Genomic DNA, 21,991 nt, shown 5'->3' on the forward strand with positions numbered 1-21,991 from the left:
ACTAAGCACAGCTTAATCATAGCGGACTGGCATATAACTAATCGTTAACTCGTTGCAAGGAACGTTTCTCATCAAACACGTTAATACACATATCTCCATCCGCGCTCGACACCAGTGTGCTCGGACCAGCCTTCAGCTTCATCGAGCTTCTTGTTCAAGCGCACCGCACGCCACTTGACCAAGCCGGCTGAGACGCAGCAAATCAGGCAGCCGACCAAGATCAAGCCACCACCGAGTCTGTAGAAAGGCTCTTGGGACCTGGGGAAAAAGTAGGGGCTGAACCAGTGGCTGACTTGACTGATGCAGTTCGCAATAGCGATAAGAGCAGCCTTCTTACTACGTGGGGCGGGTACGAGAGTAGTTTCCCAACTGAGCTGAAGATTGAGACCGGAGTAGGTGCCGCTGATGAGAAGGATGAGACCAAAGTAGCGGGCGCCAATGTTGAGAGTTCCGATGAGCATACCGCAGCCTGCAGCGCTGAAGATGATGGGAATCACAATGTGATAGAAGGATTCTTGGAAGCGACCGGAAGTGTAGGCGAGACCGCAGGCAACTGCGTATGCGATGGCGTAGGGTGGAGCTTGGACGAGGTAGGTGGTAAGAGTGTCGAACTTGAAGGTCTTCATGATCTGTAAGGCGGCACGGTTAGTCAAGAGATATTTCAGAAGGATAGTAGAGATGTAGAACTTACCGAAGGCAGGAAGTCCTTGAAACTCTGAGCGGTGACAAGAGCGAAGTGCATCATGCAGAAGAACCAGGTGAAGGGGTCCTTGGCGGCTTCCTTGAGTCCGTCCCATGTTCCACCCAACTCCTCCTCATGACCACCGTTGGATACCTGGACACGGTATTGTGCCATTTCTGACTCCTCCTTTGAAAGCCAGCGAGTGTTGTGTGGCCAAGATGGAAGCGCCCAGTAAGCAATGGCTGCTACGAGAATGGAGACGGCGCCCTCAATGATGAAGAACCATTGCCATGCGTGGAGTTTGAGGAGATTGTCCATGTTCTCGAGGATAGCTGCAGCCAAGAAACCGGACAAGATGTTGGACATGGTGTTTCCCGCGTGCCAGATAGCCATGCGCATTGGGTTCTCTTCCTTGGTGTACCATGAAGAAGTCACTGATCTCTGTCAGTTTCAAATTCTTTCAACCCGTGTCCGGGTGTACAAGCTGGAACTTACTCAGTGTGATACCGGGGAAGAAAGGTGCTTCTGAAAGACCGATGAAGAAACGGCAGACCGCAAATCCAGCGCCGCTTGTCATGGCCGGCATACAGATCGTTCCAATACTCCAAGCCATCATCATGGATGGCAAAAGCCACCTGGGATCCGCCTTGGCAAGCCACAGGTTACCGGGAAGCTGGCCGACAAGGTAACCAACATAGAAGGTCGAGATACCAGTATTCCACTGTGTATCTGACATGTGCAAATCTTCTTGAAGTCCAGCAAGGCGTGCGTTTGAGACATTGATACGGTCGAGATAGCTAGATGCACTGTTAACTTTGCTCACGTGCAGACCAAATTTTCGGGACCAGGGTCTTACTTCATCAAGAACATGAGAGTGATGCAAGGCATTAGTCGCCAATCGAGCTTCTTAACAAGCTGCTTGTTCAATATAGCCATTTGCTCCTCAGTCAAGTCACGGAGCGATTCAAAGCGGGCTTGAATCTGCTGAGGAGTGATTTGGACCTGGCGGTCAGCGATGACTTCCTTGAGTTCGGCATCGGCGCCCTTCTCGTCGATGAAGTCGACAGATCGTTTCTCCGTCATGTTGCTCGACCGAAATGTCTATGTAGCACAGGAGTTGTTGTTATTGTTGTTGAAGGAGGAGCTGGGAAGTAAGATGGACACCCGCGCTGCTGGTTCCATAGTGATGCGATCCATACTGTTATATATATCGAATGCCCAGATTGAATGCCCAGAAAAGAGGCTTGACCATAGTGTATGCAGCCATCTGGGTAGACTTTCCTCGCATGACAGGTGCTGGTGAATCCCCCAGATACCCTACAGGTGCGGGGCCCCGCAAACAACGAACGATTGGGATGGGCTGAGGCTGGGCTGAGGCTTGGCTGGACAAGAAAAACGTTAGTCGTTGGGAAAATCTAATCGTTCAGCCAGACTAGCTGGGATGAGGCCTCAGGCGCCGCCCCTTGTAACGAGGCCAAGACCGGTCTTTTCCCTCGGGAAGCCGCCACACTGCCGTCCCGCGGGTAATGGACAGCACTCTCCTCTTCCCGCCACGGGATCGAGTTGCCGCGGGATCAATCCGGTGTAGGCAGAGGGAACACCAAGCATCCTTCTATCACAAGGAAATGGACAAGTGCAGCTCGTGCAAGGAATTCACTATGGCATACTGATGACAAAATGAAGGCAAAGGACGGCTGGAGTCAGTTGACCCGGCGGTCCTGTCTAGCGCTCACGCTATCGGTGTAAAGTGTGCTTAGCACTGGATTTACCCTTCTTTCAACTATTTTAGCTTTTTTCTTCTTCAGGGAGTGATAGTCACCGAATTCTGTAGCTTTATATCGTAGTAAATACTTCTGGAAGCCTATCAGAAGAAAAGAGATGCATTAAAAGAAGATGTACATAGATATTAATACCAGAGATTTGGGAGAGTGGATTTTAGAGAAGTGGACCTCTGCTGATAGCGCTAATGTAAATCTACAAAAAAGAGAAAGATATTCTGGTGTTCTACGAGATGAACAACGGTACCTTTACTATACTCCTTGAGGAAATTACTGGGTCAGATGACGCTATTCACAGGGCCTTTGAACTCCAGCCTTCAAGTACTTTTGATGCCTTAAAACAGAACAAGAGGATATATTAACGAAACTTAAAAAATGGTATTGGTTGGAAATTATTGGTTGGAAGGTGTCAGCAGATATGCGACCTTCTCATAAACTGTGAAAACAATGCCACCGCTCAAAACCAGCCTGCCTAACCGCATCGTGCTACCGCTCCAGAATCCTCGCACTCCTCCCTTCAACAGTACCGACCGGAAAGCATCCTTTGTGCTCGCACCTCGCGCGCTCTGCGCTTGTGTCTTGATAGTGTCGAAAGGTTGTGTTGCGTAGACGGTGATGACACCGGCGACGGCACCCATGCCAAAAGTAAGTGCGCTGTTCTGCTTGAGGTTTTTCCGCCTCGCGAACTCCTTCAGGACATTGTACGATCCCATGCGAACCGCAGAAGTAGCTGACTGTTTCGCAGTTGTAGACACCAAACCTCGATATAGTCCAGCAATACCGTCGGTTTGTAGAATGACTCTCGAAGCGTGGAAGCCTCCATTGTAGCGTTGCCCGCCGCTCTTCGCGTTGTCGATCAGGGCAGTCTTTATGCGCTCGGTCGGCGTTACTGCAACCACACTCTCGACGGCGCCAGCCAGCATACCAGCCAGCATGCCGCGAGCTGGTGAGAGGACACCGCGTTCATCAGCGAGGCGGTTGCGGATGGAGTCGAAGGAGAGGAAGCGGACACCAGCCTTGAAAGCCGTGCCTACAATCAACGTAGAGCAGCCGGTGTAGATGGCCCTTACGCCATCCGTCTTGGCGACTTGAGAGAGGACGGTAAAGGGATTTTTTGAGCCGCCAGCGCCTACTTGCAGTTGTGCGCGTGTCTTGGCGAATTCGAACGGGTAGGTTGCTGTGGCTTCAACACCTCCAGCGACAGCGCCCGAGAATAACGATACGATGGCAGTCGGGGTAGTTTTCTTGGGCGCTGCTACTTGAGATGGAGTGTTGAGGCTTGTGGAGGTTTGTTTCCGGTCAACCGGATGGGTAGCAATGGCTGCGCTCATGGTGGAAATGGTGCGGTAAGCGCAAACTGTGTAAACTGTGTAGATTGTGTAGACCGTGTAAACTTTTCCATTACTTCTACTTGGCTATCGAGATGGTATATACTACGGTAACTCGAACGCGTGTTCATCATTGTAACACAGAGGTTTCAGAGGGTATCCGTAGGCACAAAGCGGGTACGCATTGCCGGAGGCGCAAAGTCCTGTTCCCGCGGGATCCCAGAAAGCACACAGGGTCTGCTGGGTGGGTTCAGCCCCGTTTTCCGCATTTACATCGGACCTGCAAACGGCGCCCTGTTCGGTAAAACGGAGCTTCTGGTCGTGCATACTTTCTTCCAAGAACTCGGTTTTGCCACCGCAACGCCAATATTCATTCCTCTTGCTTGGCGGTGCTTCGACCCATTTTTTTCTCCTCTTTGAGCGAACTAGAGCTCGGAATGTACATAGTCTGCTCAGCTCTATTCTGGAGGAGCCGCCCCATCACTTGGCTACAGACAATGTGCCTGTTTCCTGGAAATTTTCCACCCACGTGGGGAGCATGTGACCATACAGCGGAGATCCGACCGAACGGCTTCCGATTTTTGTCCCAATCCAGGTATACCTCCTGGTTTAAACCTAACCCAAAATGGCTTTGGCACGGGAACCTGAGAACGAAGAGCGAATCCGCTCACCAATCCGCTGTTTACCCGCGGGAAGAAAACACTACCCGTTCGCTACACTACGTAAATCTTGGCAACAAATCGCCTCTATCCATTTTTGACATCCCGCTCACGGGTATCAACAGTACACTACGATGTCTTGGCTTTCGTGACGGACTTGGCATACTTCGACAACCAGGTGTCTAGGACCGGCAGTACATGCACATGGTAGCCGAAGGTCCACACCTCATACGATTGAAGATCAGGTGGCCTCAACTGCATAGATAACGAAGTAGGCAAGTGGAGATCAATTCATTCAACAGGAAGATATATGTAGAGTAAGCAACCGACCGATGAGTAACTTTCAGTATGCCAGTGTCAACGAAAGAATGTGGGTTCCTAGCTCGACAGATGCCAATTCTCGATTTTGCGAATCCGACATAGGCGCCCAACAGATTTGACTTGACAGGCACGCGGGCACATTATCGATTCACCCACAGTATTGACATGCCTAGCGAAAAAAGGCCCCCCCTCAGACGGAGTGGCAACAAAGTCAACAAGTTGTGATTTTACACTACGCAGTTAGGCGGTAATCATGGCGCCGCCTCCGCAAACCAGCATAGCCAGATAAGAAGAGTGGAGATATTGTTCTGGGTGCGCGCAGACCCACTGCTCCACATGAATCGAGACGTAATATGGGGATAGCGCAATCACATGGACAAACGGAAGCGTTACAGGTCCTCGACGGGTTTCCAAACGACTGTTAGACCTATTTTTTTGAGAAGTACGGCTGAGGTCTTTCTTGAATTGACTTGCAAGAATTTCGTCGAGAAAACTGTACGCCACTGATACCTGGCGAGTGGCGATCTTTTTTTTGGCTTGATTGAATGCAGTGACTTGTACGGGCTACTATATCGCAAGGGGGCTAGATATAGGAATATTCTCGGGGGAAAAAAGCTGCAGTTAGTTTAATCAGGGACAGAATTCCAAGATGACTTCTCCCAGCACGAAATACTGAATGTACCTTACTGCGAATCTCAAAAATTGATGGAAAAAAAACAGGAATGAGTTGATAACAATCTCTAAGCATCGAGATCGATCGGGGATGATGAAGCCTAGAAAAATGATTATGAAAAACGCTAGATTTATCACGCAGATAGAAGATATTCCAGTTGAATACTTGTGTGAAATAAAATAACTAAGGAACTTGGCTAAACCAAGCTATCTTTTTTTGAATTTATTAAATAAACGTTAACTAGTCTATGTTATTTGATATCGAAGAAAGTCTAAATGCAACAGGTTCTATGCTGAAGTCTGACACGTATTCAGATTACCTGTTTGAAGGTACTCAAGCTTGGAATCGCCCACTATCAAATCAAAGGTAGAAGTTTCGGTTTGATTGTCGAATTTCCTTTCAACAGTGTAATATACGTATCCAGCTTTCTCTTGAGAGGTACGCTGCATCGGGAGCACGACTGGGGTCAACTTAGGAACAACATTTCCTGGGACTCGCGTCCTCTCGACCACGCGAATTTGTGGGGTAGCTCCCTTAGCCAACAGAGCCTTTGAAATAGCAGCAACAAAGGTCATGTCGATGCTCTGGTCGGGATGGAAATTGGCGCACGTCTGTGCTGATTGCCAAAGCACATCGCCGTTGACAGGGTAGCTACCTGTTCCGCCGTTGTCGTAGATTTTGCCGTTGACGCGGATTTTAAACGAGTCAAAAACGTCGCTGGCGTTGAGCGATTGGAAGACTTCGAACCATTGAAATAGCTCCCTCTGGTAGCCGCTCGATGTTCCCCCCATCATTGTGGCCATCACACCATTGATCTCCTCCCCTAGAGTGCCATCGTGCTTGATGGGAATGATAGATGCGTTGAGAGATGCGGGATCAAAACCGCTACCTTCTGAGATACGGATACGGAGGCGGAGGCTGAAGTCTACACCTCCGTCGTCATTGACTTCGTATTTCACAGGGTATGGCCTAACGTCTGCTGGCTGCAGGGGCTCGGTGAGCGTGACGTCTCCCGGGACGAGATTTAGCATGCGTGTAAAGACATCCTCGCACTGCGACTTGAAATAAGCTGGATCTGCCAGCTTTCTCATGGTTTTGTTATCATCCGAAGCGAAGACACGCTTATCCGAGTTCAATGTATCGTTGGCGTTGCGGACTAGTGGATTTGTGGTGGAGTTGTTAAGGTATTCCACAACCACTTGGTTGTCCAAAACATCTTTGGTGGTGTCAAAACTGGCTTTGTTCTCTTCGCTAACAGGACCAGAGACAATTTCAGGGTGGTCGACGGAGTGGACGCCACCAATGCTGTGCCCACAAGCAATCAAAGTGATCATATCGACTAGGGAAAGTCAGCTTTCAGTCAATCTACGAGATGGCATACGACGGCGGATTTACCTTCACTGAGACTAGCAGTTGCGAATCGCTGGCGGGTGGTCTCGAGGCTTGTATGGGCCTCAGGCACTCCTTTGATACCGGCTTCTGTCGCATCTTTCCGGCCCAGCCTTAGTGGTACGTGCATGCCCGCACAACGATCCACTGACATAACTAGAGCCATTGCGAGAAGGTCTGACATCGGGGTGCGGATATCGTAGCCGCCAGCCATGTCCGATAATGTGTTGTTGAGTGCCTGGCCAAGGTTCTCTGGTCGTTCAAGCTCAAATTGGATCGAGGCGTCCAGTCCTCCAGTTTTCTTAGAGGCATCGTGTGTCACAGAATCGTGGAAGGCGGTTCGTACCCACTCCGCTGCCTTTTGTATACCAGGTGCACCCGCGCCAAAATCGCACGTCTGAACTTCTGTCTTGATGTAAGTTTTCTGTCAGACCATTGTCATGGAAAAGGCAGTGCGCACGATCAGATATTTGGCCGATTTTAATGTAGCCGCTTTGTAAATATAACAGGTCCTCGGTGCGGTCGTATTGGCTGGGCCAGACGTACGCCTGATAACTGGGCGCAATCAGCGCGAGACCGATTGCGAGGTTGCTCTTCATGATGTCCTCAGGTTTGTGCTGTAGAGTGATGGAAACGAAAGACTGGGGAAAGATACTCGGAGACGACGTAGTTCATTAATTAGATATATATGTACATTTGCCGACTAGGATGACGTTCAGGAGCAAACGGCCAAATAGATTACATCCGTGTCAGAACTGAATCAAGCTTGGTGTCACCTATCGTGTTAACAGTGGGCGTAGTGACATCGTATTCTGGATACGAACAATGCAGTCATGGTAGTGCGATGAATTGAGATTCGATGAGTGGCTTGAGGAACGGCCCGGGGGCTGCATCGTTCAGAGAACGGCCTTTGATTGCTGCAATCTTATTTTGGGTGCAGGGGAAAACGCTAGGATGAGACCGGTCTAGACATGATTAGCTTTCTATCCAAGCTAAGTTGATCAGCCCTAAAATTACCCACTCAAGCACGTAGCGAGTATTGGCTCCAGCCCGCCTTCTTTCGGCGGAACTAGGTATCACCGGCACTGTACTCCCGGCTGCCAGCAGCCTGAGAGTCGCGTGCATGTATCTCACCAAATCTTTTGGAGCCTGGAACTTAGACCTTTTGGTGAAATTGAGACAATTTTCTTCTTCATGATCATCTTCGTAGCGCAAAGAAGACTGTAGTCACTTGGTGGATGGTGAATAGTGTGCCAGGGCGGGGAATTGCTACGCTGGACAGTGAAGGTCGCCCCTGTAAGTGGAATCTCAGAGTAACATCGGCTTCGACCGGTTGCTTCCTTTCCCCCAGCCTCAACCACTTGAGCTATTTGAGGAACTGACTCTACATGGGTCTATTCCCACAGGGGTACCTTTTCATCCACAACACGACGAACAGGGTATAGATTGATGCGTCGCTCTACCTACTTAGTACACCATATATATAATCGTATTTTGCCCAGCCAGTTAGCGCAGTTTAGACCCATAAATCCCCAAATCAAGGAGAATCAAGCCTTCTATAGAATCGATCTATAGTTCTTTAGACTGCCACCTTGTAGATCGCAGACCTAAAAAAAAAGAGTAGCTATGCTAGAGCCAGAATCGCATTCTAGTTGGCACAGAGAACGTTCGCCACCTTGATGTTATTGGCCATGCAAGATACGATCGCAGACACGGCGTTTATCCACATTAAGACTATTTTGACCTCAATTGGTATCCAATAGGTGCTGAACAGCTTTCTGCGCTTCTCCACAGTACTGCACAATGAGCGCTATGATGCAGTGACATGGTCCAATAAGCTTTGCATATGCAAGCTTCCTTTAACTGTCACGCGGAACAATCTAGTAGTTGACATGCCACTTGGTGTCAAATTAAGTACTACATCCTGCAGAAGTGCCTATCCTAAAGTAGTGCACTGCCACACCTTTGCCACGTGGAACATTCCATTGAAGTAGCGAACGACTAGTGTGAAGACTATCGCTGCTCATCATTACTCGTGTTGTAAATCATATTTTGCCAAGCACATAGCAGTGGGCTCCCGCGATTTTTGATAGAAAAGCAGCTGTCCCAGCCAATCAACTGCTGTATTTCAATGATGATCAAGTAGCCACTAGGATTATGACAAAAGGACAGCTACTTGTGCGTAAAACTTTAGAAATTATGCTAGCTAGTCTGCTTAGGCCTTTTTTTCGCATTGCATTGCTCCTAGTTGAAAACAAAAACATGGGATTTACAGAACCAAATACATGCGCATCAAATACTTGTTTCAAGATCAGGCAAGTGTCCCCCTGCAAAAATCCTGTGAGGCTCAATAGCTCTACTTTTGCCCAGGCGCAGGATTCTGTCGGCAGACGTGAATGGAATAGTCTCCAACTTAATATCTTTTTTTAGGTGCACCAATCAATCTTCTCCCAAATAATCACCACCACGATTGCCGCGCACGGAAACTGCATCGACAGAGTATATCCGCCATTTCTCCACTATGCAGTTACGTTGGAAATAGTGGGCCAAGTTCGTGAATACAAAGAAAGATGTGCTTGACACGAGATGCCAAGGCACAATACGTACGAATACATGAACTCATAGCTAAGCTTCGTTCCCTGGTTCCTTGCCCAGACGACGAATTCGGTTACTCTCTTCCTTAAGCACTCTTGAACGATCATGTGTACCCATTCATTGCTGATCTCCTCGGCAACGCCGAACGTACACCGTAATTGTAAGTTGAATCGTTTACATCCCCTTAGTAAACTTAATTTATTGAATACCATATTTGGCAATGGTTTTACCTACATGTTTTCCATGCGACTTGGCGTATCATGCTGAGGTAGCACCACAGTGTCACGCTGCATAACTCCACTAGAAAAAAGTTGATCATGCCACTTACCCCCTTTGTAACGTAACAAGTCTATAACCCTGTCTTCTATGGCACGCGGCTCGACTATTTAAGTGCTATCTTTGAGAGAGTAGGATTTTAAAAGAATTCCCTTGTCTTTGCAGAAGTCAAAAAGAGTGGAGTGTTGAAGGTAAGCATGTGTCTCGATCTGATTGTCAGCTACAATGAAGTTAGTCGTGGATAATGGGTTTTTTTCCGCGAGTAATTAGCAGTAATTTCAAGAAACATATTGTTCCCAACGAAAGATATCACATTTCTTATGGGATCCACATGGTTGATAAGAGGGATAAGTAGTATAGAGTTTTCGCTAAGTCAAGATCAATATGTCTTATAGAAAGAAATACCATGATGCAAAGTATAATAAGGTGTTGCTCGTCACTGTAATTGAACGTCGATATCCTTCATTTGAAGAGAGGTGTGACTTCAGTCCCTTAGTTCCTTGGACAAAGTCAGACACAGGTAGTGTCATTTACCCGATGCTGGTATACATAATAAGCACCAAATCATGGGTATGAATGATGCTTCAACAGAGAAGCCTATAATTAAAGCGCCAGTCTAACCAAGTAACTTTGAACATATGGGAACAATGTGTGCTTAGCTTCCCATAGCTAGTACACATACCAATCGTATTCTACAATACTGTAACACATAACGGCCGATACTTCGATAGTAAATACGATCCAAACTTGTGCTTAGGCCTTGATAGACTGTGTTATTCTTGGGCCCGGACGCCTTCTCGTGCAGAGTCTGGCGAGAAGGTGACCGAGTTGACGGAGTAGCGATGGCCATTGAGAGTCGAAAAGCAGGCGCTGCTGCGTTAGACTATACCTTCACATTTGAACAACGTCAAGTGAGAAATACAATTGCTGTCATTCTGATAGGCTGAAGCTTTCTTGTCAGCGTCGTTTATGCGACCCGCATACTCCACGGTGGAGATGTTTGTGGCTGAGCGGGGCTGGTGGCTGAGCAGACAACCAAAACCGGTCAACCACGTTTCAGCCCGTACGTACGTATGCCTTGACTACTTGGCCCCCATTTCTTCCATTCATATCTCTAATGACTACCGCAACAAAGGGTGCGAGGATTAACATGACGGCGCAATGAAAGCTTCTCCCCAGTAGACCTTGTACATAGGGTCTTTCGGCTAGCTCTTGCGACGATGGAGGCAGTATGTCTGGACGTTCGACCACCCCGCCCATTTCTCTAACATTTCGAAGATTGGCGCTGTCGCCAGTATATTGCAGATTGCCCAAATCGGAACACAGCTTTCAATCGGGTTATTTCAAGTTGCAGATGCTATCGCTTCGGCCAACCAGGTGGGAGCTTCACTCAAGACTTCGATAGTTCAAGCTGACACACACGCAGGAGACGAGTTACATCGCGAAAGACGTTGCTCTCTTCTGTCAGGTTCTCAAGGATCTTGCCAAGGCGATGGAATTTGGCCAAAAAGCTCAACTATTCAGACAGGATGCCTTTGATACGAGCATCAAGATCGTCGACGAGTGCAAGCGTGTGTTTGCTGAGATTGAGGATATCCTGAAAAAAGCGACCAAGTCTGACAATCCGCTCGCCGGTAGATTTCGCCTGCCTACTGGTCACAAGATCATGTGGATCTTTAGGAAAGGAAAGGTTGAATTCTTTCGCCGACTTTTGGAATCGCTTAAATCAACCATACTGGTCGAGCTTGCGGTTTTGAATTATGCGATCAAAGTGACGTCGCATCTATCGTAGGTCTAGATGCTTTGGTTTTGGAACGCTATGCTTACGAAAACAGAAAGGATACTGTAGACGTCGACGAGTTGTTGGCCCTCAAGAGTCTGGTACTTGCCAACGAAGCGGCCAAGCAAGAGTTTCACCATCAAGCAGAGAGTAGTGGAGAGATGGTGAACGAGACAGCACTATCTAGCAGCGGAGTATCGGCATGCTCGAGACAGTCTAAAGTACCCACACTTTCTTTATCAGCAGCTAATAATGAACCTGCACCTACCGCCACAAGTCACGGTCAAGCCCCGAGGACCGCAGAAGCTACAAAACTCGCGCCTTCATCTCAATTCATCGTTTCAAATAGTGTCCGTCCGTACTGGTCTCAAATTGATCGGTTGGAGTTGGCTACCCAGAAACTGGAGTTGGCCAAATGGGAGTATTCTCGACTTGAAGAAAACATTGCTCTGGGCAAGGCGAGAGGATCAATTGATTCGGAAATGAGGCATGACTTTCTGATGGATAGAATAAAGAATGGGTTAACAAAATTTGGAATGAGAGAAGAACTTATCGATGCGGCAATATCTACTCTCAAGGCTAACGGAGCTGGTCCAGTACCTGAACGAATCCCCATCTATCCAGTGGTGTCCTGCGACTCCGAACAACTTGCGCATCTCCGATCTATGGGTCTTGCTGATCTTACAAGCACAGTAAGTTTAATTGCGACTGTATACTAGCTTCTGTGTTTGATTCGTTGCAGGACCACTCAAAAGAGGTCGTTATTCTAAGGTGGCTACCGGATATGTTTGTCGATGTTCTTTACGAACACACCCAGGATCTTCTCGAAAACTCTGGTGTACCGAGACAGAAGATCGTAGAAGCTCCAAGAAGTCAAGCTTCCGAACAATATGTAACTATGGGCCGTGAAGAAAATCACCCCCTGCCCTCTACCGATCAACAACCCCAAGACATAGATGTAAGTGAAAGTTACACGCCATTGAATCCAAGGCAAAATTAAAGCGAGTAGGAACCCCTGCGAGGCAAGAAGAGAAGATCTCAGTCCCTTGGCGATGCACATCCTACCAATGTCTCTGGAAAGCGGAAAGTTCAGTGGGACAGCCATACTCCTAGAGCTCTCGACGAAGAAAACCACCCAGAAGATATTATTGCGCAGAACGCCGAATCCGAGCCTGAACTTGCTCGAGATTGCCCACAGTCCGGGACCTGGGACTTGGATCAACTGGACTCAATCATGGGGCTAAATGAAGATGATCAAAAATTCGATTGTGACGACTTCACATTGGATTACAGTCGAGCTTTGTCCCCGTTCGATGGATTCGAAAGCCCAAGCAATCAGCCATCTAATCAAGATCACATTATGGATGGCGATCCGATCCTGGTCCCGGAGTGGGGAAAAACCGGACATGCATTGGGTAAAGGGCAAAAGCCAGAGCCTGGTAGTGGAACATCCTTCTTTCCACCGACGGTGCTACCAGAAGATGTGCCGGTTTCAGAAAATCGACCAACACTCATAGATCCAGCAAATCGCGATCTTTGGATTCCTTCTATTGAACAGTTAGATGAGGATCGGCATCGCGAACTCACAAAAGATTTGGTCAGGGATTGGCTTAACAAACACGACTTACAGTTCCACGCTGAAGCTGGCACCCAGCCGAACATTGTTCCCGACCCCTTGGTGCCCACTCAGGAACCGGAAGCCCCATCCACAGCAGTGCAACTCATAAGGCCCGGACAGGGTCACGATCAACCAACACCCGCCCAAGTGCCAGAGACCGCAAACGCATCAATGCAGAAATTTCGGGACATGTCAAGCGACACTTATCAGGCTTCCCTCGCCGCAACATGGGGCACAGCCTCCGTTGACAGCAATTACGACCTTGATGCGTATTTGGAGAGGCGCAAGAAAGGGATTGAGGGCCGCAAGGATTTCTTCATGGATGCTGAGGAAGATAAGTCTCTCCAAGCTGTTCAGGAGCTCCTATTGAAGTGGACGACTGTGGACGATCCTGTTGTTTGGGAGAACAGTAGCAAACAACTGAGACTACTTACTCAGGGGCCCTGAGAGCTTTTATTGTTGAATAGCTTTCTAGGTATACTTATATTTTTAACATACTACCTGGAATATTATATTAGAGAATATATATTGAGAGGACTAAACCTACTCATGCTTTAAGGTACGATCCAGTCGTATCGAGCTATTACAAAAATTCTCATTTCCCATCTTAGTCGACTGAAGTTAAATATCTCTAGTAAGCGGTAAGTTTCTTTGGAGAACGAATGCATTACTAGCATATGTCATCCCGTTAATCTTCATTCATCTCCACCTCCACCAGTGTCCACGAGTGTCACGTTTTCCCCATCCGTCAGCGCAGTTTTCACAGTGCCTCGAGCTACAAACGCTCAGAGGGATGCTATTGGGCCTCAGAGCTAGATTATACGCAAAGCGAATGCGCTGTAATGCGCACTTTCATGGCTGTAATAGCAAGATACAAGGGGCAAAGTTCGAGTGGTGCGTTTTTGTAAGATTGTGGCTGAGATGGCGCATGGGGTATGGAATGCTTCGAAGTGCCATTCCGCTTATGATAGATACCGTGCTTACTGTAGATGCCCTAGTACATAAGCTCTAGGAATTGCCGAGTTGGATGCCCGTGTGGGTGGCGACGGAAGCAGTCACGGCAATTCCGCGCGCCGATGCTTATTCTGTGGCTGCCAGCGTGATATGTGCACTAGAGTACCCTCTAATCGCATCTTTTTCTCATTCTGCCCTGAAAACGCTTACCGCAACCAATTCCCGAGTTTCTCTGACGACGACGTTGACATCACGTTCTCGACCTGCAAGTTTCGCGATACGATCTTGTACTACCGCCCATTAAGGCGATAGAACTAACAGTACATAATTATAGAGTCAGGTTGGTGCCTGTTCAGTTCCACCTCGTTTCTTTCTGACATATCAGACGGGGATTTCGTCAGAAAACGGAGATGGAAATGGCGTCGTGTTCGGTGAAACGGTCTGGATGCCAGTAGCTGGAGCTCGGTTTTGTGAATGCAACACTGGTATATGGAAAAAGCCCTACACATCTAGCGCAGTTTTAATGTACGAGTGTCCCTCTTCGAGTTAAGCAGAGCCCCATTTCCCTGTGACGTAGATCTTAGGATCTCTAATAAGAATTAAGGTTTCCGATTAACCACGTGACTAGCCCTTTCTGTCTTCTATGACCCCGAATGGCAGCCAAACGAAGACAGAAAACGGAGCAATCGAACAGGCCCTGACCATGGGCGAAAAAATGTCCCCAACCTATCAAGAGTGTGTAAACGAGAGCGTCCGACTCATTCTCCCATTCCTTAATCTCCAATCACATCCGAGAGTTTAAATAACAATCTCACTATTACGGGTAGCCAGCGCATCCGACACCCGTACTCACTCATCTCACTCACCCCCACACGATCCAATCTCTACCCCGAATACCCGCATGAATTTTACCCGAAATCTCCACTAATAATTCTGTATCGCCAGAAAAAAATCACAGTATCTTCTATTATTACACAGTAATTGACCTATCGAGTGGAATGAAGCCTCTCAAACCTCATTACCGCAGCTCGCATAGTCACACCGCGTCTCTATGCTCCAAGCTTTGCGAAACAATGCCATGGCAGGCTGACAAGCAGCGTGCATCAACACGCTTTATCATATCGGGGGGTTCTGCATGTTGCATTGATCAAGCTGCGCAGTACTCTCTATCGACAATGCAGCAGAGCCGTAACATAGTAACTCAATCAGTACACGATTCCTCGGACTTTCTATCATCTGCCTATCCTCTTGGACTCCCTATCCTAGTCTCTCCAATCTCCGCAAACATCCATAAACAACGTCACCGCATATAATTAGCAACAGAAGGGGGGTGGATCGCTAGCGTACACACTTTCACCCCCCATGTTTGTAGTACTAGACCATTTTTTTCTCTCGCCGTCCACCCTCACAACGTCCGCGACATCCTACAATCGTACGAGGCCGCAACAAAGCGGGGTAAAAAAAGAAGAAAAACATACCCGCGTACATTTCCCAATGCACAAAGGACCGTGCCGTCATCTTCTACGCCTGCGCCTTTCGCTTATCCATTGATCTCAATACTTGCCCTGCTTACTGGTATAACGCGTATTTCCAACCGTACCGAATAAGCTTACACGTTTAACTGTCTTTTAGCCTGCGACTTCGCCTCCCTCTCCCCCCTGGCTCCCCCAGACGGTGCGAATTGGTAATAGGACCGAAAGGCGTTTAATTCTTCAAATTTCAGAACGTCGGTTTTTTTTTAGTGAGTACATGGTGTGCTGCAGTCACCTTATAGGCATAATTGGGAGTGGGAATACGGGAAAGCTGTGTCAAGCGAGGGGTGGCACACGTACGGTTTGGGTTGTTTGTTTGCGCCGGGGAGGTGAGAGGGTGTGTATGGTAAAGTGCTATGTATAGGAAGCTGGGGTTGAGCATGAAAGAGACAGGGAGAAAGGGTAGGGGCAATAAGAAGCTATTCAATGCGACTTTTTCATTTTTTGGTGCAAAGAGAGAGAAAGGATTTGAAGGGGAAGGTAGGTGTGAAGCACAAGAGACTTGGCTGTAATACTTACACGAATGATCGAATGTCAGTACGGTACGGAGTAACACATCATGCCGTGGCTGGCGCTAGCGTAGACATGTTTCTCGGGCCGTTTGATATTAAGGACAATTACAGGGGTGAAGGATCAGGACAAATCAGTAGAAACAACTAACTGAAATCGGGAACCGTTGTGGCTAGCGCTTCCCCATCATGCAAGATGGAGGAACCGTGCGTTGTTTCGTAGGGCCTGTTCAGAACATCTCAGCGGCAGCACGACTCGGGTTTGCGAATAGCACCTAGCAAGTACGTATGTAGTATGCCCAGCAGAGTGTGTCTAATGCCCTCGTCTCGGCGGCTCGTCGGGGTGGCTCGTCGGGTCTTTGATGATGGATAGCAGCTCACTCACCATATAAGAAATGGAGAATCCCTCTCCAGAATTCACTCTCCACCCCGAGAACTACCAGATTCAAACACCCCCCGAACCAACCCGAACCAACACCAATCCTCAACATGCACGCCAGCTCCTTCATCGCTCTCGCCCTCGGTGCCACCGCCGTCTCTGCGGCCGCTGTCGCTATGGACGCCACCCCCGTCTCTTCGGCCCCAGTCCCCAACTCTTCGCCCGAGCAAAAGTCGTGCGATCCGGCCTGCCAGTTCCCCAAAAGCCTTGACTGCCCAGTAAGGGGCGGTGTTCACATCGATCAGAAAGATCTTATCGATGCGGTTAAGGCAGGCGACAGGTCTCAACCACCGCGTGAGACCAGTGCAGCCAACCTTGCTACGAAGTATTGCAGTGGGCTCAAAACCTACCCTCTCTGGGTTGTAAGTTTCACTTTGAAGCGCAATGGCTAGCATCTGATGCAACTCGCCATGCTAACGTAGAAATCTGCAGACTGGTTTGCCCAACAATGCTGGCAGTGTTTACTATGCCGTTTCACCCAGCGGTACCTTCTACTATTGCGGCACTACTTCAGGAAGACATCCATCAGGCTGGCCCGACCAATGCAAGGAGAACTTCTAGGTTTCGGTCAGAGATATCTGTATATACTTGAAAGCTGTCCCATGAATGTTTTTGTACATAGAAACCAAAGTGTCAATGTAGCGCTTCCCTTCCAGATGTAGTCAACAGGAGAGTCATTGTGATTGAGTGCATCATATGCCATGGCCTACAAGGCTTCGTTACTATTATGGTTCCCAGGCTATCAATTAGTCGCAATAGTCCAATTTTGTCCATGGACTCGGTTGTCCGAAAAACAAGAAATATCTTAGAAGTCAACAATGAGAGTACTGCCAGCAGTACTGCGTACCTTGCTACACATGCTCGTGAGTGACGCAGAATCAAGGACGCCTGCTAAGTTGTCGGATCAAACGCAGTAGCAAAGTTGAGCAAATTGATGCGAGAAATGAGACAAGCTTCTTGATATGGTATCGAGCTATGTTGGTCATGAAAACTACCCTTGTAATGTGACGCCAGACTCCAGAAACGGTTTTTTTACTTGCAAGGCCAAGCCAGTCATTAGGCTGTCGCTGTCGGTTGATGTCGATGAGGTACCGGGTCCCGAGAGTCGCTCTACTCGTCAACATCCATGGCCTCAACACCGCGACCGCCGACCTTCATCTTCATCTTCCTCTTGCTCTTAGTCTTGGGCAACATCTCTTCCTCGACATCGCTAAGCTCGCTCTCTTCCGCCTCAAGCTCCTTCCTCCTGGCAGCAACCTTGTCCTTGATTGTCTGGACATCAGGCTCGCCTTGCATTTGCTCGAGCTCCTCCTTGGAGAATCGCTCGCTGGGTGGCAGCAGGTGCTGGTTTTCCAGGACCAGCTTTCGGTCTTCCTCGCGCTGGCGCTGCTTGTTACCACGCATACGGGCCTTGTAGAAGGCGCGCTCTCTTCTAGCACGAATTTCGGATACACGGCCCATAGCCTTGAGTGTCGTCTGGACAAGGTCGCGGTTGTAGCGCACAGGCACGTTACGGCGCTGAGCAAAAGTGAGGGTAGAATCGACAGTCATTTCCTTGCCGTGCGCGCGACGGAAGCTCTTTGTCCAGGCCAGCTTGCGCGGCTGTAAAAAAAAAGCCAAGTCAGCATGTGTGGGATAAGCGCATGGCATGAGGCGTGCTTACGTTGCGCTTCATCTTGAAGTTCTTGTGGCATTTGCTCTTGCAGAAGCGGAAGCTCTTGGCGTCATTTCGCACTGTGCGCGGTTAGAAGAGGGTCGTGGTGGCGCAATTGCAGAGGGTATGCATACCAAAGGTGATGCCCTTGGACGGGTAGACGGGGCTTGAGCAGAAGTAGCCTGGACATGTTAGTATCGTTGTTGATAAGCGCCAATGTAGAATGTATACATACACGTCTCAATTCTCATGGTGACAGCGGGGGAGTGATTGGAGGAGGTGGAGGTAGTGGTAGTGGTGCAGCAAAGGGCAGTATGCCGGCCTGGCCAGAAATTTTGGGTGGCGCGTGCACCCCGGGGCCAATTGCATCGCTCGTCGCCCGAGGCACCTCCGCAGATTCCTCGCCCGCCTTTTCCCTCGACATTATCGACATCAACTCGATCGCCCCGTCTCTGCTGCGTCCTCGCTCGTCCTCGTCGTCCAGTCTCCGCCTACATTGTACTCTCAAACACCACTCTGTACATTGTCTGCGCCTGGATCCCGTAGCACCCGCCCCACCCGCTGCACCAACCAACTACCGCGTATTCTCATCTCTCCCCGCACAGGACCAGCATGTCGGCCTGGGTGTGGATATTAGGCGCAGGTGCCACTGCCTTCTTCGTACGTCCTCCCGTATCATGTGCAGGCCTCGCATACAGGCAATACTGACCCAAATGAATAGGGCCGCGCAGCTCTCGTTGCTCTACGGAGATCAGGTGGGGGCGCTGGTGCTCTGGGGCGCTCATACTACAAGGGCGGCTTTGAACCCAAGATGACACGGAGAGAAGCAGCGCTGATATTAGAGCTGCCGTAAGTCGGTCTGGATGTGTGCTTTCGCATGCTAACAAACAACAGCGAACGAGGTATCACAAAAGAACTCCTGCGGAAGAAGCACCGTTCACTGATGCTCCTAAACCACCCCGATCGAGGCGGCAGCCCTTACCTGGCTACCAAGGTCAACGAAGCAAAAGAGTTGTTGGAAAAGGAGGTCAAATAGAAGGACCCGACGACTGTGAATGTACCCACTATCTGTACTATTATATTACGACAGCACTGTCGACATCGGCATCAGCATGGCGTTGGACTGAAAATGATCGGCGTTCAAACCACTCAATCCGCCCCGTGTCCCGCTCTGTTAGCGTCCGTGCCAGCCTATTCTCCTCTCATTCGAAACATTGCGCTGGTCAGAACAATCTGTTTGCTGCCCTTGGCCTGTTTCGTGTTCCCTGGCACGTTGTCTGACACTCGCCCACTGTAGCCAATCATACTTGGCAGCCGAGATGAATTGTGGCATGGCTAAATCTGCAACGATTGCAACTATAATGACGATATTGCTATACGATCCCCACAAAGACTTGCACCAATATATATTCCCCAGCGCTCCGGCTTGTACTTATGCACTCGGTATTTGTCCCTTCTCTTCCCATACTTGTTCCGCCACGATGCGGCTTTTGACAACCGTGACCTCGTCACTTCTCCTAGTCGGCGTATCGGCTCACGCACGCATCGAGAAAATTACAACATCAGCTGGTCTAGTTTACAATGGATGGGATCCCGTTTCTTCTGAAACATTGACACCGCCTCGTCCATTGGCTGCATGGTCAGCCGCGAACATGGGCAACATCTTCGTGGCCCCCTCACACTTCAATACGTCAAATATTACCTGTCATGATAACGCCATACCTGGTGCACTTCATGTCAATACAACTGCCGGCGACACATTGCAGTTGAAATGGAATGAATGGCCAGTCTCCCACGTCGGCGCAGTCATGACATACATTGCCAAGTGCAACACGACTTGTTCAAAAGCAAACAAGGACACCTTGTCCTGGGTCAAGATTGACGAGCTGGCATGGCTCAACAGTACTGGGTGGGACACTTTGGAATTGGGTGGCACATGGGCGACGGACGTACTCATTGCCAACAACTTCACCTGGGAAATCAAGATACCAGAGGTGCTGGCAGCAGGCTACTACACCCTGAGGCACGAGCTCCTTGCACTGCACGTGGCAGAGCAGCTGGATGGTGCACAGGCGTACCCGCAGTGTATAAACTTGCGAGTAGACAGAGCGGCAGGNTCAAAGGCAAAGCATTTGAAAGGGGGTGTACTGGGGACCAATCTGTACAGGCCAACAGATGCGGGTATACTGGTCGATGTCCATAAGAAGTTGACTGGATACGATACTCCGGGTCCAAAGCTATGGGAGTACGCGAGTCCATTACAACAGCCATACCAATGAAGTTGCAATGGGCAGAATACATATTGCTTCATATGTACATATATTCATTCATCCATACATACACACATACTACATACAAAGCGACAATACAATAGCGCAGGACGTGGGGCGAACCAGTGCACGGTTGCCGGCGGCTTATTATGTTCTCTATTTTGCGCCATGACGCACGTCCAAACAAACTCGTCTCCCCATCACAAAGACTTGAACTTCTTCTATCATCAGCCTCCCGTCGCTCATTCCCTCTCCTCTCCCACCCCACTTCACCCAGTCCTTTTGTTCTCCCTCGCCCATTGCCGCCAAACTTCATCGCTACAACAAAAAAGGCGCACAATGGCACCAACCAAAGTCATTGAGCGCGAGGCGCCAGAAGTAGTGACTAGGTCGCACGCGCCGGTGCGATCGCGTCTCCCTACCGCGCTGCGCGTGCCCATTCTTATCTGCCTGAACTCGGGCATCAACATGTTGCTGTGGGAGTTTGCCTCGAATTTCCTGAGCCCGGAGCTCGGGGCCATCAGCAAGGTGCCGCAAGAGGACGATGTCACGTCGTTTTACTCGCCTCATGCGCGTCTCGCCATGCGCTGGTTGACCGTGTGCATGACGTGGTACTTGAGCTACGACTGTAAGAGCGCGTCCAAAGAGAAGAATACTTGCGCGAAATCACTGCTAATGCTGTATGCGCAGTCTACGATGTCTCGGCCCTCGTTGTCCTGATGCACGCGCCTTTTGCCTATTTGCTCACCACTTTTTACAACATCACGCCTTTGACTGCGGCCACCAACATCTGCATCGAGGTCATTTCTTTTGCGCTCCCCACATACCTTTTGCGCCCACGCTCCCTCGCCCACAAGAACAACGCGCCTCTGCGCAACCGCTTCTTGCTCGACAGCTACCAAGTCCAGCTCTCAAGCTTCATGCTCGCAACCGGCGTCTACGTTGTGCTTCTGTGGGGCGGCCTGAAGACTGGCGTCTTGAACACTTTCCTCGTCCAATACTTTGACATTCCCACGCTCGAAGTCGCCCATATCGAGACTCCCTTGTCTCTTGTGGTTAAGACGTTTATTGCTGGGTTCGCCGCCAAGGCTTTTCTTCTCAACCCATCATTTGCTGCTCAGCCGCTTTCCGAGAACCAGACGCCTGGCGATACTTTTGACCCGGCTACTGCCACGCTCTCTCAGACTCTTGAGTACAACTTCTACAACTATACTCAAAGGACCCGCACTCTGATTCAGCAAACGCTCATTCTCAACTCCTTTTTGTTCATCGCCACCGTCCAACGGAGTATGACGCTCGTAGGAACCGACATCATTGGCGCTGTTGGATATGCGGGTGTGTGGGTCGCGGCCAATACTCTTATTGCCCTGTGGTTTGGTTGGGTTGGCGACACTAGCGCGGATTACGAGCCTTTGTAGAGCATTTGGGGGGAACGGAGAAGGAAAATTAGGTAGGGAAGAACAATCCTGGGAGGTGTTGCCATCATGTCTCCATATAACTGTATTTGTCACGTGTTTTCATATAGGGACACACG

At 49.3% G+C, this 21,991-nt stretch overlaps 10 protein-coding genes across 10 annotated transcripts; 6 read left to right on the forward strand and 4 right to left on the reverse strand.

Annotated features, from left to right (window-relative positions):
- Positions 1-80: 80 nt before the first annotated feature.
- On the reverse strand, positions 81-1,765 carry COCVIDRAFT_28635 (hypothetical protein; the record flags this gene model as incomplete). Its single annotated transcript, XM_014698755.1, has 4 exons — positions 81-629; positions 692-1,116; positions 1,178-1,479; positions 1,539-1,765. 4 exons carry the CDS (start codon positions 1,763-1,765, stop codon positions 81-83), a joined length of 1,503 nt encoding a protein of 500 aa, XP_014554241.1.
- A 1,087-nt stretch (positions 1,766-2,852) lies between these two features.
- COCVIDRAFT_105446 (hypothetical protein) lies at positions 2,853-3,791 on the reverse strand (the record flags this gene model as incomplete). Its single annotated transcript, XM_014698756.1, has 1 exon — positions 2,853-3,791. The coding sequence occupies one exon, from the start codon at positions 3,789-3,791 to the stop codon at positions 2,853-2,855; it is 939 nt and encodes a 312-aa protein (XP_014554242.1).
- Positions 3,792-5,728: 1,937 nt separating this feature from the next.
- On the reverse strand, positions 5,729-7,429 carry COCVIDRAFT_105483 (hypothetical protein; the record flags this gene model as incomplete). The annotated part of the gene is made up of 3 exons (XM_014698757.1): positions 5,729-6,780; positions 6,837-7,235; positions 7,291-7,429. 3 exons carry the CDS (start codon positions 7,427-7,429, stop codon positions 5,729-5,731), a joined length of 1,590 nt encoding a protein of 529 aa, XP_014554243.1.
- A 3,550-nt stretch (positions 7,430-10,979) lies between these two features.
- On the forward strand, positions 10,980-11,493 carry COCVIDRAFT_105500 (hypothetical protein; the record flags this gene model as incomplete). Its single annotated transcript, XM_014698758.1, has 2 exons — positions 10,980-11,078; positions 11,128-11,493. Coding segments are annotated over 2 exons (465 nt in total), but the record flags the coding sequence as incomplete, so codon positions are not given.
- A 524-nt stretch (positions 11,494-12,017) lies between these two features.
- On the forward strand, positions 12,018-13,546 carry COCVIDRAFT_39801 (hypothetical protein; the record flags this gene model as incomplete). The annotated part of the gene is made up of 2 exons (XM_014698759.1): positions 12,018-12,173; positions 13,112-13,546. 2 exons carry the CDS (start codon positions 12,018-12,020, stop codon positions 13,544-13,546), a joined length of 591 nt encoding a protein of 196 aa, XP_014554245.1.
- Positions 13,547-16,583: 3,037 nt separating this feature from the next.
- Positions 16,584-17,094, forward strand: COCVIDRAFT_105523 (hypothetical protein; the record flags this gene model as incomplete). Its single annotated transcript, XM_014698760.1, has 3 exons — positions 16,584-16,643; positions 16,701-16,895; positions 16,966-17,094. The coding sequence occupies 3 exons, from the start codon at positions 16,584-16,586 to the stop codon at positions 17,092-17,094; spliced, it is 384 nt and encodes a 127-aa protein (XP_014554246.1).
- Positions 17,095-17,643: 549 nt separating this feature from the next.
- COCVIDRAFT_28640 (hypothetical protein) lies at positions 17,644-18,438 on the reverse strand (the record flags this gene model as incomplete). Its single annotated transcript, XM_014698761.1, has 4 exons — positions 17,644-18,135; positions 18,197-18,267; positions 18,322-18,369; positions 18,423-18,438. 4 exons carry the CDS (start codon positions 18,436-18,438, stop codon positions 17,644-17,646), a joined length of 627 nt encoding a protein of 208 aa, XP_014554247.1.
- A 361-nt stretch (positions 18,439-18,799) lies between these two features.
- COCVIDRAFT_39804 (hypothetical protein) lies at positions 18,800-19,223 on the forward strand (the record flags this gene model as incomplete). Its single annotated transcript, XM_014698762.1, has 3 exons — positions 18,800-18,847; positions 18,909-19,036; positions 19,082-19,223. The coding sequence occupies 3 exons, from the start codon at positions 18,800-18,802 to the stop codon at positions 19,221-19,223; spliced, it is 318 nt and encodes a 105-aa protein (XP_014554248.1).
- Positions 19,224-19,668: 445 nt separating this feature from the next.
- COCVIDRAFT_17976 (lytic polysaccharide monooxygenase) lies at positions 19,669-20,466 on the forward strand (the record flags this gene model as incomplete). The annotated part of the gene is made up of 1 exon (XM_014698739.1): positions 19,669-20,466. The coding sequence occupies one exon, from the start codon at positions 19,669-19,671 to the stop codon at positions 20,464-20,466; it is 798 nt and encodes a 265-aa protein (XP_014554225.1).
- A 330-nt stretch (positions 20,467-20,796) lies between these two features.
- On the forward strand, positions 20,797-21,875 carry COCVIDRAFT_105497 (hypothetical protein; the record flags this gene model as incomplete). The annotated part of the gene is made up of 2 exons (XM_014698763.1): positions 20,797-21,085; positions 21,148-21,875. 2 exons carry the CDS (start codon positions 20,797-20,799, stop codon positions 21,873-21,875), a joined length of 1,017 nt encoding a protein of 338 aa, XP_014554249.1.
- Between the last annotated feature and the right edge of the window lie 116 nt (positions 21,876-21,991).

The sequence above is a fragment of the Bipolaris victoriae genome (genome assembly GCF_000527765.1).
Source record: "Bipolaris victoriae FI3 unplaced genomic scaffold scaffold_72, whole genome shotgun sequence".
In the NCBI taxonomy this organism is placed as follows: domain Eukaryota; kingdom Fungi; phylum Ascomycota; class Dothideomycetes; order Pleosporales; family Pleosporaceae; genus Bipolaris; species Bipolaris victoriae.